At 41.1% G+C, this 17,889-nt stretch overlaps 1 protein-coding gene across 2 annotated transcripts in view; it reads right to left on the reverse strand.

Annotated features, from left to right (window-relative positions):
- Snx29 (sorting nexin 29) overlaps positions 1 to 17,889 on the reverse strand; it is a 525,079-nt gene that overhangs the window by 479,254 nt on the left and 27,936 nt on the right. For both annotated transcript variants that reach the window (XM_013517836.1, XM_005391150.2), the window contains exon 4: positions 5,243 to 5,367. In XM_013517836.1, coding sequence (XP_013373290.1) covers positions 5,243 to 5,367 — 125 coding nt within the window. The remainder of the gene's footprint in view (positions 1 to 5,242; positions 5,368 to 17,889) is intronic.

Raw genomic sequence — 17,889 nt, forward strand, 5'->3', positions numbered from 1 at the left:
CAAACACAGTAAGTTAAATTCAAAATCAGGCAGAACAAATCCATGGTGTAAGAAGCCAGAGCAGTGGTGACCTTTGGGGAAGAAGTGGGCAGAGTAACTGGGAGAGGGCATGAGGGGGCTTCTGGGATCCTGTTAACACTCTATTCCTGCATCATAAATAGTAATGTGAATGGGCTGAATAGCAATGACACACTCAGTTACATACTGATGACCTGTGTATTTACTGGCCCCTACACGAAGTTTAGGTTAAAACCATACATCACTGCCCTCATTCAGCACCACAGGAAAGGTGACAATGGGACTCCATAAGTGCATTATCACAAATTTAAGTAGTCCCTTTATTCTGGATCATGACCCAAAAGGACTAAAGTAAAATATCAAGATGTGGGATCAAGAAATATTTTCCTCTTAAGTCTAACAATAAGAAAAAAAACAGCATTGTGCAACAATAAAAGGCAACCAACACTATCTCACTTTCAGGCACAACAGAGAGAGATTGAGACTGTGGTGAACAAGAATACATTTTCCCCAGCTACAGAGGCAGGTAGTATTCTGCTCCAACCAAAGTCCCCAGAGCAAATGTGAGGCGAGAGACACAGATTGTAGTTTAACAAAAGCTGGAACCCAAAATTCAACATCAAATTCCACAACTGTTAAATGTTGGCAACTAAAAAAGAATTTAGGCAGAGTCCAAGGGCATCAGTTCCTAAACTCAGTCCTCCATGAACCATAAGCCCAGAAGATCATATATAGTCATGCCCCTGGCAGCACTGAGCATCACCTACTATACAGAGATTTTCAACAGTATCATTCTGGTCAATCATTACTTTGAGGTTCAGCTTTTCTCTCTTCAGAAGACAGTGTTAAAACCCACAGAGTGGGAAAAAATTTTAGCGATTTGTCTCTCAGATAAAGGACTTCTATCTAAAACATATAAAGAATTGAGGACCAGGAATATAGCTCAGAGGCACTAGCACCTGTCTGGCAAGCACAAGGTCCTGAGTCTGATTCCCAGTTCCAAAAAAAAGAAGAAAAGAAAAAAAAGCACCAAGTGAACAAACAGGGAGCCTTGCACATCACCGCAGAGATTCAAACAAATGATGTGTTAGCCAAGCGTGGTGGCGCACACTTGCAATCCCAGCACTTCGGAGGCTGAAGCAGGAGGATCATTGTGAGTTTGAGGCCAGCCTGGGCTACAAAGTGAGCTCAAGGCCAGCCTGAACTGCATAGCGAGACCCTGTTTCAAAAAGAGAAAAAAAAAAAACACTGAAAAAGTCAAGCCCCCCAAATTCAAAGACCCAATCCAAAACTGGGCATCTGAAATGAATACCCACCTCTCAGATAAAGAAATACAAATGGCAAATAAATATATGAAAAAATGATCAACATCATTGGTCATTCGAGAGATGCAAATTAAAACAACACTGAGATTCCATCTTACTCCAGAAAAAACGGCTATCATCAAGAAATCAACCAATAGGTTGAAGAAGAGGCTGTGGGCAAAAAGGAATATTTCTCCACTGTTGGTGGGAGTGCAGACAGGGGCAACCATTGTGGAAATCAGTGTGGAGATTCCTTTAAAAACTAGGACTAGAGGTCCCATTAGACTCAGCTATATCCCTTCTCGATATTTTCCTCAAAGAATTAAAAACATCATACCATAGTGATATGTGTGTACCCATGTTTATAGCAGCACAATTTGTAATAGCTAAATCTTGGAAACAACACAAATGCCCATCAACTGAGGAATGGACAAAAAAGATGTAGCATTTTCATATAATGGAGTACTACTCAGCTATAAAGAAGGATAAACTTGAGGCTTTTATGGGTAAATGGATGCAACTAAACACCATACTCAAGTGAAATAAATCAAATTCACATGTGTAAACATCATATTGTCTCCCTAGTGTCCCTAGTGTAAGAAACTGAAAAAGTAAATAAGACCCAAAATCTACAATAGATATTGTGAAAGGAAAAGAAACTGCTCAAAAAGAAAAAACAAACGGGATAGTTAAAAGGAGAAAAGAAAGGGAAAAGAAAATATATATATACAAAAGATAGATAAGATGGTTATACTACTAACTTATTTTACTTCATTGTAAAAAACAGTTTGTACTTATATTGTTTGATCAATTATGCATTTCTATAGCTTGTAATCTGAGCAACTACTTTGAAGATAATGAGACACAATATATTAACCTTTGTTAATATCCTATCCTCTTGTTTTGAAATTCTGTATTTTTTCTCTTTAAAATAAAATAAAAACTAAAAAAGAAGGCATCTGTAGACAAACTTAATACAACATACAACAGTGTCATGGATTAATCCATTATTTATTTTCTTCTGTCACTGTGAATTTAATTAACTGGGCTAGAGAGGTCCACAGAGGCACAATAATCGGTGTCAGCCTGCTGCTACAGAAGGGGAGCCAGCAGAAAAGCCAGGAAATCAATCCAACTTAGATTAGAATCCTCAGCTCTGGCTCTACCAGCTGTGGGAATTTGGGCAAAGTATGAACTAACTTGAGCCACAATTTCATCATAAAAAATAAATGAATAAAGACACCACTGTCTATCCTGGAAAGCTGTGATGTCATCATATGCCATCACTGCTGGCAGCTCGGTCCTAGACACTGTAGCAGCTTTCTCAGAAAACTCCCACCACTCACCAGGCAGGTCTTGAGAGTATCTTGTTTTGTACTTGGGGAAATAGAGGGTCAGAGGGCTGGGGATATAGCTCAATGGAACAAGCGCCTGCCTGGCAAGTGCAAGGTCCTGAGTTTGATTCCTGGTACCAAAAGGAAATAGAGGCTCAGAAAAGTGTTGTCCCAAAGAATTCTTGTGTGAAGAGTCACTGAGCAGGTATTTTGACCTTGCTGCCTGACTCCAGAGCCAGGACATCAATCCTCTTCAGATTTCATTTTCTTCATTCAGTCTAAAAGGGTCATCCTAACAGTTTTAAGAACAGCCACTGGAAGCCACTGATCTGATCTGCTCCTAATGCACAGCAGTTAAAAACCACGAACCCTCCTTCCTCGTGAGGACTGTAATCATTCACTAGAACAGTGATGGCGAACCTTTTAGAGACTGAGTGTTCAAACTGCAAACCAAAGTGCCAACCCTGCAATCAAACCTGAGTGCTGAGGCTTTTAATGTAGATAAAAAAGTTCACACAACTCATGACGGCATCACAGAGAGGGCTCTGCGTGCCCACTGGGGCACACCTGCCATTGGTTCACCATCCTGCACTAGAAGGAAAGAGGTCTTAATCACCCAAGGATCATCTGGCAGCCCATCACTGGTTAATTAACACTGCTGACAAAGAGGACAATGAAGCCTTTGGCAGCCACCCAAGGACTAAGCTAGTTTGGTCTGCTCCTCTCTTCTAACTGGCACGGGCTGCCCTGCACATCCTCATCAGCAGAAAATAGCCAGAGCCTCTGCACACTCATTTTCTCTTCGAGATGCAGGTGGAAGACTCATGGTTAAGACATGAGAAGTGGCAGGAATCTAACTGCTGGAGATGCCTCGCAAACTGTTGGTGTTCCTCCAATTATCAGGTCCACGTTACAAAAAGATCAAGCCTCTGGTCTGGATAGGAACAGAAAGAACCATTCTTCAGGGGCAAATAGAGTCCAAAGGGGGATGAACTAAGGAAGAAGTTAAAAAGCCGAAAGGTGCTGAGCAGAGTAGAGCAACTGGTTAAACATCTAGTAGGTGTTTCAAGTGAGGTTCTCAATGAATTCTTCTGACAAGCCTCGGCGAGACAAGACAGCCCCATTCACGGTGAAAAACTAAGGCTCAAGGAAAACTCTCATGATCGTGACAGACTGGCATTCAGTCTCACTCCAAAGCCTGGGTTGCCTCTGCCATCCCCACAGTGTCCCTTCCCAGACGGAATCAGACAAGAGCCTCACAGCTTCCTTCACACTAGTTCCTTTAACATATCTAGCCTCCAGAGACAGCTAAGATGGCAACAAGAAAGATGGGGCCCAGCAAGCCAAGGGGTCTTACCCATAAGCCCTTAACAATGGGCAGCACTCCCCATGCAGAGGCTCAGGGAAGTGTTCCTGAGACAACACACTGAGACACCACTGGCAGTGACTCTAAAAAGACTGAGGCCCCTGATGCTGGCTTTTCTCTGAAATGGTGCCCTCTTTCCATGGCTTCTCATGAAGGAGGTTCAGGAACTCCAAAGCAAATCCAATGGTGACAGGAATCCCTCTTGAAACCATCTCTTGACCTCCACAGGAACCACATTCATTTCTGAAAGTGAACAGCTGTTGAGACAACATCAGGAATCAAAGATTTGCTGAAGAGTGAGTGAAGAGAAATGATACAGCAACCCAAGGGAGAAGATGGCTAAGGATTCAGTTAGAATTTCCACTGACACCTCCACCCAACATAGCAGCTCTGACTTTTTGCTACGAAAGAACTAGAAAAAGATAACACGGTTTCTTCAGCAGCAACACTAACACCAACACAAGGATAAAAAAAAAGAGTCAAGAATTCAGGGCAGCAGCCACAGCAGGATGAGAAAAAAACCTGCCCTTTGAAATGTGGGAGGAGACCATAGGGCATTTTTATATGACATCATTTACTCCCAAGTTCAGATCTGGAGCAAATCACGATAACCATTTCTCAAACCTTGCTATGGAGATAACAAAGATCCCTACTACTCCAGGGGTTGACATGAGACCTGAATAAGTTAACTTACATCAAAGACTATTAAAGGCCAGGTTTGCAACAAGCACCAAGTATAGACAGTTTTATATATATAGTAGCATTATCCCTACCATTCAGGGATGTTTGTACAACATTAAAATGTCAGCAGAACACAAAGCTCAGAGTTCTGTGGGATTTCTGTTGCCATTGAAGACATTTAATCATTAAACATCACATTATCCTCATTTTTTCCTGAAAATTGCCATGCCACTTTGGTGAAATAAGCATGTGGGCTGCAGGCTCCCAAACCCTGAGCAGTAGGTGACATGTGGCTCTGAGAAATCTGCAGAAAGGATGACTTCATTTAAATTAAGATGCCAGACAACACTATTACTTTTTTACCTACAAATAAGGCATGGATTTCTGCAGTCACACAGTTCAGACCACACAATGACTGGTCTGCGATAGATGATAGGTAGGTAGGTAGGTAGGTAGACAGACAGACAGAAAGAGAGAAGAAAACCAAAAGAGCAAGAGAGAAGCTAAGCCTCTCTGAGCCACAGAAGGCAGAAAAGTACCTGTCTCGGTTTTGCTGGCGAAGCCAGCTGCCTGTTTGATCGCCGCCGCCGTGAGTGCTAATCCTCGACTCCTCTTCAAGCCATGCTGCAAGACAGCTTCAAACTGAGCACACAGACAGGTTACCCTGCAAAAGAAGCAGTGACTTATCAGTCCACCTGGTCACAAGCAGGGCTGCCCCAGCAGCTCCAGAGAGCCAAGGAGTCACCAAACCTAAGACGCAGCATTAAGGTACACAGGAGACACCTGAATTTACAGGCAGCGGCTTGGTAACTGCCGTGGGCCACTCCACAACCCCCTCCATTTACATTAATTTCACATAAGTCAGAGAGAAATGCCTGGCACAGTCCTGCCATATTCATCAGACCAGAAAACACAGTACCGTATCATTATATGAGAGAGAAACTCCAGAAAAAGGAATTGGTGCCAGCCAACAGGAGAAAAGCCAGTCTAAAAACAAATCAGTTTGGGGCAAGGATGTAGCTCAGTAGCACAGCACCTGGCTGGCAAGTGCAAGGCCCTAAGTTTGATTTCTGGTACCAAAAAAAAAAAACATTTTGATGTGGGGAGGGCCTAGGTATTAATTGTTTCCAACTTACAAGTTGCAAATCTAATTCATATCACATGTAGTTCAAAGAACAAGATTACATTCCCGAGATTGAATCCACCAGCCTGCCAAATTGGAAACACTGTGCAATTTCATGGTCTGTTACCACCACACACACACACACACACACAGAACATGAATTATGGTTCTTATTCTTTATCTTGTAAAGGAGATTATATTGTGAACTCAGATCCAGAGTTTTCAATTAAGTTACAATTTCTATGCATTTAACTGAATTTATTTCTCAATAACCACAGAAATGAGAGATTCACAAACATGCCTAGGAAGAGAAGTCACAGCAACTATACTCCGTTCTTAGCAATATTCCCACGGCTTCTGGGCCTGTGCTGATTGGGTCTTGGGACTCAGAGCCCTTCCCTTCTTCATTCATGCAACCAATGTGAAGAGTGACACCACCCATGTGTCAGGCACTGTTCTGGACTTTGGGGATAGAAAAATGAGACTGACATAGGCAACCCCTCTACCTTAACCCATCTATACTGTTCTAGCAGAGGGAGATACACAAAGAAGCTAACCAGACATTTGTTAATAAGAACTCTAGAGAAAATAAAAAAGGATGTCAGTAGGTGGACATGAAGTGGAGAGAGGGCAAGGTCAGCTTAGATTCTGTGGCCTAAGTGGAAGCAGCCTTGGAGTTATGACCTGGATATGACAAGAACCAGCAGACTGAACAGATGGATCCAGTGCTAAGGCCCTGAGGTCACTTATATCTGGCTCTCAACTTTGCCTAACTACAAGGATTTCCTGCTCCACCCACCATCACACCTGTAGTAATAATGTTCCAATTGTGTGTCACTCTGCACATAGTCATACCCATTATTTCATACCCATTATTTCATTAACTCCTTCCATCAACATTATGATACAGAAGAGGCAGGTGTTATTATCTCCATTTTACACTTGAACAAATTAAGGTTTAAAGACAATTAAGGGACCTCCTAAAGACAATGCATAATAAGCAACAACATCAGTACTCCAGATCCACCACCCCGCATGGGTCCATTATACCCCACACAACCAAGACAATCATCATTTCTCCTAAGATAGAAGTTGTCTCACTCCCATACCCAATCTTTACTCAAATTATTCTGTCTATACCAGACAGTTCTAACACAGCATCAGCAAATACACAGCACTGATGCCTTTACTCTGCCCTTGTGCTATAGCACACTAAACCACCCCAGTATTCTAGGCGACCACTGCCAAGTGGTTGGAACTGGCTGGTCCCAACAAGAAGCCAAACCTCATACTTTGCCTCAACTCCACTAATTGGTTTCTGCCTCTTATCTTGTCTTTCTTGAACCCCCTGTACTAGCATGGAACCTGGTACAGAGCATGTGTTCCATAAATGCTGCTCCTATGGGGTAGGTAAATGGGTGACTAACCTTGAACCGTGGGTCCCAGAACATTCCCCCACAATCAAACAGCACTCTTTGCCAGGCACATGTCACTCTCAAATATTAGATGTTCATCTGCTAAGGTCTCTACTTATCCACACCGGCAGGTATATGAGAGATTCTTGAATACCCGAACCCAACAGTTAACTAAAAATGGTTCAAGACCTGCCCCAAATGGGAGGGGGCAAACTTGGACTGTGTTTAGACTTCTCTGCAATTCACCAAAGCCTCTACATTTAAAAGAACTTCTGTGATACAACAATCAATTTAACAATCTCTGACAGGTTGCTTGATCCAAAGCACAGGTTCAAAACTGCCCAGCCCAGCCAGCTCTAGGTGAAACCTGGTCCCTAAGGGGAATGGAATGCAGGCAAGCAGCACAAACCCAGTCCCTGAGGTTCAGGTTGCATCATCACTACTGAACGCAGGTCAGAACTAAACCTTATAGCAGAAAGAACCCCAGGTGGGCACTATCCTATAATTAGCTCATTTCACCACCTGCTGGCTAAGTCATTCCGTGTAACAAGCTCCTCTCCTGTGTCCCCTATTTACCACCACCACCACCGCCCCCCATCTGATCTGAGTTTGTGTCCACTGGTCATTCAAGACTTCTCAAATGTTCCCTCCTCCAGGAACTCCTCCTTCCTGAGTGCTTCCTCATTATAAGCCTCTTTCTACCACAGCACCTGCCCCTCTCTATGTTAATGATAAACTTATAGGGCTGGATAGCTGTCTCTTCCTGCTGTATGCTCCTCTTCACTACCTGAGAATGTAACCAAAATGGTCCCACCCTTCAGATAACTCAGATTACAATGATGTGCATTTTAATAAGATGCATCTGAAGAGATCTTATGTAATCTGTAACTCAAAACCAAGACAGCTGAAAGTGAAGAATCGGAAGACGCACTTGTTCCAGCACATACACTTACCCATTAGCCATATCACCCTAAATGGCGAACCTTTTAGCACTTTCAATGATACAAACAGAACACTTTGACACGCACACTGTAGGTTCTCCACCACTGCCCTAAGGTTTCCACTGCTTCCTACCTTGCTCAGTTATAATTTCTGCAAACAGGAGAGCCTGCTTTCATGCAGCTCTTTTATTTTCTCAGTTCAGTCCCCCTATTTCTCAGAATGCACTCTACTAAATGCTTTACGATGCAGGTTGGCTATGTCTATGGTATGTTCTCATATCAAACTTTCCTTCCAAGTTAATGAATTGAGGCCATATTTTTAATTAAGCAGGGCACTAATTACAGTAAATATTTTAATTTTTTAAAAAACCACTATTCAGTGGCCGGGAATACAGCTCAGCGGAATTGCACCTGCCTGGCAAGCATGAGGTCTCGAGTTTGATTCCCAGTACCAAAAAAAAAAAAACAGCACCCGTCAACAAAACCCCTCCAAGTTTTTATGCATATAGGTGCTTACCAAATGAATGGAGAAATAAAATGTAGTATATCCATACAATGGAATACCGTTTAACAACAAAAAATCATAAAGTACTGACACATGCTCTAACATAGATAAATCCTCAAAATATTATGCTAAAGGAAAGATTCAAAAAAAAAAAAACACATTGTCTAAGTCCACAAAATGTCCAGAAAACATAAACATAACACAAAGACAATCTGTCTAGGGATGGAGTCAAAATCACAGATTAAAGATAAACTGGAACAAGGGAATTTAGGGGAAAGCTAGGAACATTCCAAAACTGAATTGTAGTGATGGTTGCATAACACCATAAATTTAATTTTTAAAAACCCACTGAATTATACACTAGAAGGGGCAAGTTTTTATGCATGTAAATTAGATTTCAATAAAACTGCTTAAAAACAAAAAACTTCACGCTTTCCTGAACTTAGCTCATTTCCTAAAACAAGAATTTAAAACAGTGTTCAAGCCACAAGAACTAGAAATACTATCTGGAGCTATAAAAGGTAAATAAATATGTTTTAAAGGTCAAAATGAGAAAACATGCAACTATTTAAAGTGCATTTTTTAAAAGATTAGATTACAGTGTCAAGTAAAGAAAGTAGATCTACAAACAGTATAAAAATGTTTCTAACCTACAAATAAAAATGAGACTATATGTCAAAAATTAATTTTTTTAAACTAGCCAAAACAGGACAGGGTAATTCAATTCATGGTAGTGACAAAAATTTAATCATTTTTAATAAGAAAGATACAAGTCCTAAAAGGAGAAAACCATAAAATTTGAAAGTGTGTAAAGATCAAAATAAATAAAAACCCTGCCTAGCATGCATAAGGCCCTGGGTTCAATCACCATACTATAAAATAAATAAATAAACAAAAACATCATTTCCCCAAATGGAAAGACTTATTAAAATAAAAATGACAATTCTTTCCAAATTAATGTATAAATTTAATACAATTTTAACAACAACTGCAGTAAGGACTTGGCTCAGTGAGGTTTGCAGTAAAGAGAAACAAAACAAGTTAATGGAACAGTATAGAAATCCACCTCCAGGGGTTGGGGATTTAGCTCAGCAGCACAGCGCCTGCCTGGCAAGTGCAAGGTCTTGAGTTCGATTGCTGGTACCGGAAAAAAACCAAAAACCAAAAAAAAAAAAAAAAGAAATCCACCTCCAACCAAATAAACATGGAAACATTTTACATGTAATAATGATAACACCTCAGTTCAGATGGGCAAGAATGGGCTACTTAGCTGATGAGAGGGGCTGAGAAAAAATAAGGATAAACTTCTACCACAAAGCACAGACAGAACTAAAATCCACACTGATCAAAGGACAATGTTAAGTGTACAAAAATAAAACTGTAAAAATAATAGAGAAAAACTGTTCTTGTTCTGAGGAGCCTGAGAATACAACACTCTCAAAATCAAAAATGTCAAAGGTTCACAGAATTAATTGCATAAACTTCTTAAATGTTTACATTTAAGACATCATAAATATGGTAAAACAAGACTGGGGAAAATATTTACAGCATATATAACCAGAAAGATTTATACTCATAGTACATGAAGAGTTTCTATAAAGGAATTTTTAAAAAGCAACTCAAAACATAAAAGAGAAAGAAGGTAGACAAATTAACCAGAAGAGGAGGAAATATATTGTCCAATAAACATGTGAAAAGATATTCAACCTCACTAGTACCCAGGAAAGTGTAGCAACATGAAGACAGCAACTTGGTGCTAAGGATTTTAAAACCAGAGTGCTCAAAAAAATGTGAGGAAGCCCATATTGTTGATAGGAATGTAAACATGAACTGCTACACTTTTCTGCAGAGATCAGACAGTATAATTTTCTACATGCATTTGACCTCACAATCCCATTTCTCAGAATTCAGCCTATAAAAATAAAGGTAATACCAGTCAGAAAATGAAAGAGACATGAACAGACATTTCACCCAAGAGAGTATTAGATGGCCAGTAAGTACAGGAAAAGATGTTCATCATCATTAGGGAAATAAAAAGTAAAACCTCAATGAGATATAATAATACCAAAGGCTGGCAAGGATGCAGAGAAAGTGCATCAGCCCCACACAGTTGGTGGGAATGTAAAATGATACAGATGCTCTGGAATAAAGTATGTCAGTTTCTTATAAAACTATGCAAATACTGTACAATCTAGCAACGGCATCTTGGGTGCTTATTCCAGAGAAATTAAAACCACACACACAGACACACACAGACACACACACACACACAAACTTGCATAAAAATGCTCATAGCAACATTATTTATAATAGCTAAACCCTAAAAGCAACGCAGATGTCCTTCAAGGGGTTGATGATCAAATTGTGCAGCATCCATCCCATGGAAAAGTCCACAGCAATAAAAGGAAACACACTTTTAATAAATGTAACAACCTAAAGGAAACTCAAGGGAATTACAATCAATGGAAATAAAATCAATCACAGAAAACTAGAAACAGCACACTCTATGATTCCATTTACGTACTATTCTTAAAATGACATAATTAAAAAGATGGAAAATGGATTCGTGCTTGCTAAGTGTAGTGGACTGATAATTGGTGGTCAACTTATAACCCCCAGCTGAACTGAGTAACTGTGGTGCTGGGTGTGGGAGGCCCACCTGAGGACTGTTGCCAGCAGCAGAAGAGGCAGACCTGGAGAAGAAGAAGCGGGATGTTGGGAACTGAGAGAGGCTGTTGGGAGCTGAGAGAGACTGTGGGGATCTGGCTTTCCAATGAACTTGGCTGTTTTCATCCTCTGAGGAGCTCGGGACCTCCCTGGCACTGAGAATGGCTTTTGTTCACTTTGGGGAGCTCTGGCCCTCACTTGAGCATAGCTTCCTGGTTCCAGAGGGGAAGATGGTGCACTGCCAGCCTCCTGGAAAAGCTTGCTGCACTGGCTTCCCTGATGGGAACTCGGCCATCCTGATCATCGGAGGAGCTCGGGACCTCGCTGTTGTCAAGGATGGCTGTGGTACCTTTTGGGGGAGCTTTGGTTCTTCTGAGCATCACTTCCTGGCTCCAGTGCAGATCCCTCAGCCTGCTAGCACAGATCCTTCTTCCTGCTGGTACAGACTTTGTAGATTCCACCACTGACCTTTGGGCCTTCCCAGCAGATCCGTGAAACAGGTCTGCATGAGACGTTGTCATGGGCTCTGGGCCTCCAGTTGGACTCATGGGAGGCATTGTTATGAGCTCTGGGTATTCAGCTCAACTCAGGTAGTACATTGTTGTGGGATCCAGACCCTCAGCTGGATTCCTTGGTCTTAGTGTGTGGACAGATTCCCTGCACTCTTTTGTATACTGTTCTTTGGGTGACTTATAAATAATCATATAAAGTATGTGTCCTGTATTATGTTGTTCCCCTTGCAAAATAAGCCCCAAACCGACACATTAAGAGTAAGGGACAGGGAGGGAAGAAGGTGGGTATGGCTACAAAAGGACAATGGACAGATCCTGTGATGATGAATCCAAGCAGTATTCTGATTGCTGCAAGAAACACAAACTGATACAGATGATGAAACTGCACCAAACTGGGGGTGGTGGCACACACCTGTAATACCAGCACTCAGGAGGCTGAGGCAGGAGAATTACTCTGAGTTTGAGGTCAGCTTGGGCTACAAAGTCAGTTGGAGGCTAGCCTGAACTGCACAGCAAGACCCTGTCTCAAAAAGACCAAAAAAAAAAAAGAGAAAGAAACTGCACCAAACTACACAGATGCACATACACACACATATACAAGTAAAATTACAGAAATGTGAGAGTATCACAGGGTTTTACAAGACATTACCATTGGAGGAAACTAGGTGAAGGGGAAATGGTATTGCTCCACATTATTTCTTACAATTGCACATTACTCTATAATAATCTCAGTTAGGAATTTAACTGACTAAATATAAAAGCACTGGTAGGCAAAGACACAAATATACAAAAGTAGGTCTGCTGCAGCACTGTTTACAATTGCAAGAAAAAAAATAACGTAGAAACAAACCAGAATATCTATGAACAAGGAACTAGTACAAGTAAATGCCCAATCTCACACTGGTGAAGATCTTTGATAGCACTGAAAACCCAGAAGCCAGTAGCTAAGTAGGTAAGTAAACAGACACTTGAACCATGCAAAAAATTTTAAGTGTAATAATACACATCCATATTCAAAATGTTATACAGGCATTCAAAAACAACGAGATGGTCAGGCATGGTGGCACATGCCTGAAATCCCAGCACTTGGGAGTCTAAGGTAGGAAGATCACCGCAAGTTCAAGGCTAGCCTCGGCTACACAGTGAGTTCAAAGTCAATCTGAACTGCACAGCAAGACCTTGTTTCAAAAAAAAAAAAGTAAAAGTTAGGTGTGATGGCATACACCTGTAATCCCAGCATTTGGGAGGCTGAGGCAGGAGGATCATCGTGAGTTCAAGGTCAGCCAGGGTTATATTGTGAGTTCAAGGCCAGTCTGAACTACAAAGCAAGACGCTTTCTAAAACAAACAAATCTAACATTGGGAAAGATTTTTTAAAACACTAAAAATCCAGAAGCTGGAAGGTAGATAGGTAAGTAGGTAAATAAAAAGATCACTGAACATGTAAAAAACTTTCAATTAATAATGTAATAGAAACCATAATCTATGTTCATAAAGATAATGGACAGACTTGAAAACAGTATTTGCAATGCAGAGAACAGATGAAAGGTTAGTTACTATAATATACTAAAGAGCTCTTGCCAAGGGTGGTGGTACATGCCTATAATCCCAGGAGGCTGAGGCAGGAGGACTGCAAGCTAGGCCAACATGGGAAACTTAACAAGACCCTTATCTCAAAACAAGAGTTGTAGCTCAGTGGGACAGCACTTGCCCAGACTATGTAAGGTGCTGCATTCAGTCACCAGTACAAGAAAAAAGAAAGAAAAAAAAAAAAAGAGCTCTCACAAATTGACAAAGAGTCAATCCAAAAAGAAATGAGAAATAACATGAAGTTTTGCACAAAAGAACAAAGCCCAACAATCAGCAAACATATACTATTTTTTTTAAAGACACTGAAATGCACTATCAATCAAGGAACTGCAAAGTGAAGTGACAATGAGCCACCATTTTTCACCCATCAAGCTGACAAAAAGTCAAAACAACACTGAAGACTATTGTTAGCAAGAAGGAAGAATGGGGCAGGCTCATATGCTGCCAGTACAAACGTTCAGAGAGCTGCAAACTGTTCTTTGTGACCCAGCAACCCCACACCTGGCAATCTGTACCAAAAAAATAACATCCTCAGTACATAAGGCAAAACGCTAAAAGATTTCTACTGCCTCCCTGTCCAGAGCAGTGAAAACTGAAACAAAGTAGGCTTCCTTCAAAGGCAGTACTCCTTCCTTGTACATCCGTATCACACAATATACAGTAGCCTTTAAAAAACAATCATTAGAACTATTACTTGGAAAGGTTTTAACAGGATGCCAAGAGAAAATAAAGATGCAGAATATTTCCGTATGACTCTACAATGGCAATAAAAACACTCTCTGTGTGTCCGTGTGTGTGCGTGCATGTGTTTCACTTGGGACGCAGGGTAGCAAACAGGAGCCAGGGATATAGCTCAGCAATACAGCACTTCCCTAACATGTACATAGCCCTGTATTCAATTGCCAGTGGTACCAAAAACAAAACAAAATACAGCAAATCGTTGGGCCATTAACATAAATTACCCAATGGGAAGGAGGGAAGAAAGAGATATAAGAGAAAAAAGGGGCCCCTTCCCCCAAAAAACAAACCATTGATGATAAACAACAGAAAAAAAATGTGTCATATGAGTAAAAATGTCATAAAGGAGTCATTTTCTTTATTTTTTATTTTCATTTCTTTTTTTGAGGGGGGGACAGGGTCTCACCACATAGTTCAAGGCTGGCCTTGAACTCAACTATGTAACCCAGACTGACCTTAAACTCACAATGCTTCTCCTGCCTCAGCCTTCTAAGTGCTGGGATTACAAAATTTAAAAGGGGGTGGGGGGCAGCTGAGGATGTTTCTCAGTGCAAAGGCCCTGAGTTCAATCCCCAGGGAAAGAAAGGAAGGAAAGATACTGAGTTTATTATGTCCTTTTTTTTTTAAGTACCAGGAATTGAACTCATGACCTCAGGTTTGCCAGGCAAGCGCTTATGCCGCTGTGCTACATCCCCGGCCTATTATGTTCTCACTGGATGTGTCAAGCACACGTTACTATAGCTAATATCCACCATAACCCTCGGAAAGGGGTACCATTATCATCCTCTGATTTTCCATGATGCAACAGGCTTAGAGAGGCTAAGGAAGTCTAAAATTGCATACATAGCTGGTGATCAGATGACAGCTGTGCTAACATAATGTTTACTGTGGGCCACACACTGCTTTCTCTCAGCAACTATCAATATATACAAAAAGTATTTATTTAACACATTTACAACAGGGCTATAATCCGTATGTCTCCATGCCAGGCATCTTGAAACACCAGTGGTACAAGCATGACTGTCTGATGCCCGACTGCACCACTTCTACCACCAGTGATACAAGCCAACTGATAGGATCACCATGATGTACCACCAGTGGTTCAAACCAGCAGGAACACGTTAAATTCACATATGCAAAAGTGCTGAGATTTGTTAAATGTCCTAGAGCTCAACATTTGCTAAAAATAATTATTTTCAAAAGAGAAATCAGTTAATTTGATCAATACAGAAAAATAACAATCTAGAGTATAGGTCTAAGAAAGCAGTTCAGTGGTACAGTGCCTGCCCAGCAGGCATTAAGCCCTGGGTTCCATCCTGGGCAACACACACACACACACACACACACAATATGGAACCATCTACTGCAGAACCTCAAACTGAAAATAAAGTGGGCAGGGTAGGGGATCTAGCAAATCTAATTAACAAACCCCACGAGTTCTTGCCAGGATAATAAGATTATAACATCCATCAAGACTTCAAACCAAAAAGAGGCTGGTAAGAAAATGTGACACACTGAAGATTTAAAAAAAAAAAAAAAATCACATGATGAACACATGGAGACATTAAAAAGAGGAAAAATGTCCCTGAAAAAAGGCCAATTGGTTTCATAAGTGTCCAGGGGAATGCATGTGAGAGTTTTCAACTGTGTCAAGAACAACATGAGGGAATACCAAAGGTTTTGTGTTTTAGCTTTCTGAAAAGCTTAAAGCTGTTTCTAATTCCTCAACAAGAAAAAAAGTCACCTCCAACTCTTAAAATGTTTTAATCCCTCTTTCCCTGGCCTGCTTTTGAGAGAGGGAAAAATTTCCCTTCTTGAAAATAGGAGAGCCAGGCATGGTGGCATATGCCTGTAATCCCAGCGCTCAGGAGGCTGAGGCGGGAGGACTGCCGTGAGTCTGAGGCCAGCCTGGGCCACAAAGTGAGTTCAAGGCCAGTCTGAATTACACAGCAAGACCCTGTCCCCCTCAAAAAAAAAGAAGGGAGGAGGAGGAAGAGAAAATAGGGGAAAGGTATCAGAAACATATTATTTTGAACAATCTGCCATTTTTGTGGATCAAAAAATGAGTAAACATTTGCAATTTCATTTAGTCCAACTTAATACCAAACCAAGTCATTTCCTCTGATATTTACTTGCCTCTAAACCAGTTACCTGAAAGACTAACAAGTGTCAACAATCCCTAAACATTCAGAGACGAAAACATAAGGGAACCCACAGCCACTCATAAGAACAGCGACCCAGTGTGCAGTGAGTGCCTACCAAGCGTGAAGGTAAGTTATGTACAGTTACAATGACAGCCACGACAGCTTTAGTGTCTGAAAATGACTATCACACCATGTTCTCAGGGCTGCATGTGAGCTAACTCACAGTTTTATGTCATGAATATTATTAGCAGCATCTCCATTTTACAGATAAGAAAACTGAGGTCCAAGAAAGTCAGAAACTTGCCCAAAATCACATGGCCCACACCTAACAACATCCAGATGCAAACTCTAGGCCCAAATCCCATGTTTATTTTGTTGCTCTTCAGTCTTCACTACTATTTCTAATTCTGAGGGAAAACCACCCAGTTTCTTCTGCTTGGAAGAAGATGCCTCTGTGGAACAGTATCCTATCTAGACTTTAAAGTAACTTCCAGGGCCTGCTGAGTTACTGAGCCATTATTTCTAGAGGGCAAAAGAATCCAGACCTATTTCAAAGCCTCACCACAAGCCAGTCTGACTGGCAGAACGTGGAATAATTGTAATGAACCATGACTATGCGTCTTTGTTCTTGGGGGAAAACACAACTAAAAAGCCACAGCAACAGAAAGTGCTGAGATGTGCACAGGAGAAGGCCCACACACTGCCTCTATTTCCTCCCGTTGAGGTCCTGAGGTCGCACTTGAAGAGAGAAACAAGTGCTACCCATAATACCCCTTAGGTGCTGTTTTATACTTCACATGAGGACTGCTGCATTGCACTGTCAATCTCACGAGATTAAACAGACTTCTCTCCCCTTCTCTTCCCCTCCTCCTCTGGATTTCAGGTATTAGCAGAATGCTACGGATCTCATAGGCCCCTAAATCCAACAATAGCTCCAGTCCTGCTGGCCCTCTCCCCTACTAGCTCTAGTCTTCACCAACACCTCGGCAACTTCTGTCACATCTGATGAGATCTATAACTACTTACTTATTTGTCTTAAATTTGACTCACTTTGTTCACTTAAACATGCCAGTTGTTAAACAGAAAAAACTAATCTACTGCTATTATAAGCAGCATCATGTAACATAAACAGAGTGACCCTAAAAGTAAATGCAATTAAAGTACTAAACTCTGACTCTGCAAGAAGAAAACTGAGACTGATCTCTGCACACATGCTGTTGAAAATAAGGGAGAGGTTTAAGAAACGTATTATTTTGAATTATTTTAACAACCTCCCATTTTTGTGGGTCAAAAAATGATCAAAGCTTTTCAGTTTCATTTGGCCCAACTTAATACCAAACCAAGTCATTCCCTCAGATATCACTTAGCCTGAAAAAGAACTGAGAGGAACTTGCACCATGACATTAACTCCTAAAATGATGTCAAATACTTGCAGTGACACAAATCTCTCACTTTGGGAAAGTATGTGCTAGAAAGACAACAAGGACATTGTTAAAGAATGAGAACCACAGTGGGAACCAGAGGTCTAGGCTCTACCCCCATTTCATACCAA

This window comes from Chinchilla lanigera, unplaced genomic scaffold, assembly GCF_000276665.1.
Source record: "Chinchilla lanigera isolate Chin_1 unplaced genomic scaffold, ChiLan1.0 scaffold00041, whole genome shotgun sequence".
NCBI lineage: Eukaryota > Metazoa > Chordata > Mammalia > Rodentia > Chinchillidae > Chinchilla > Chinchilla lanigera.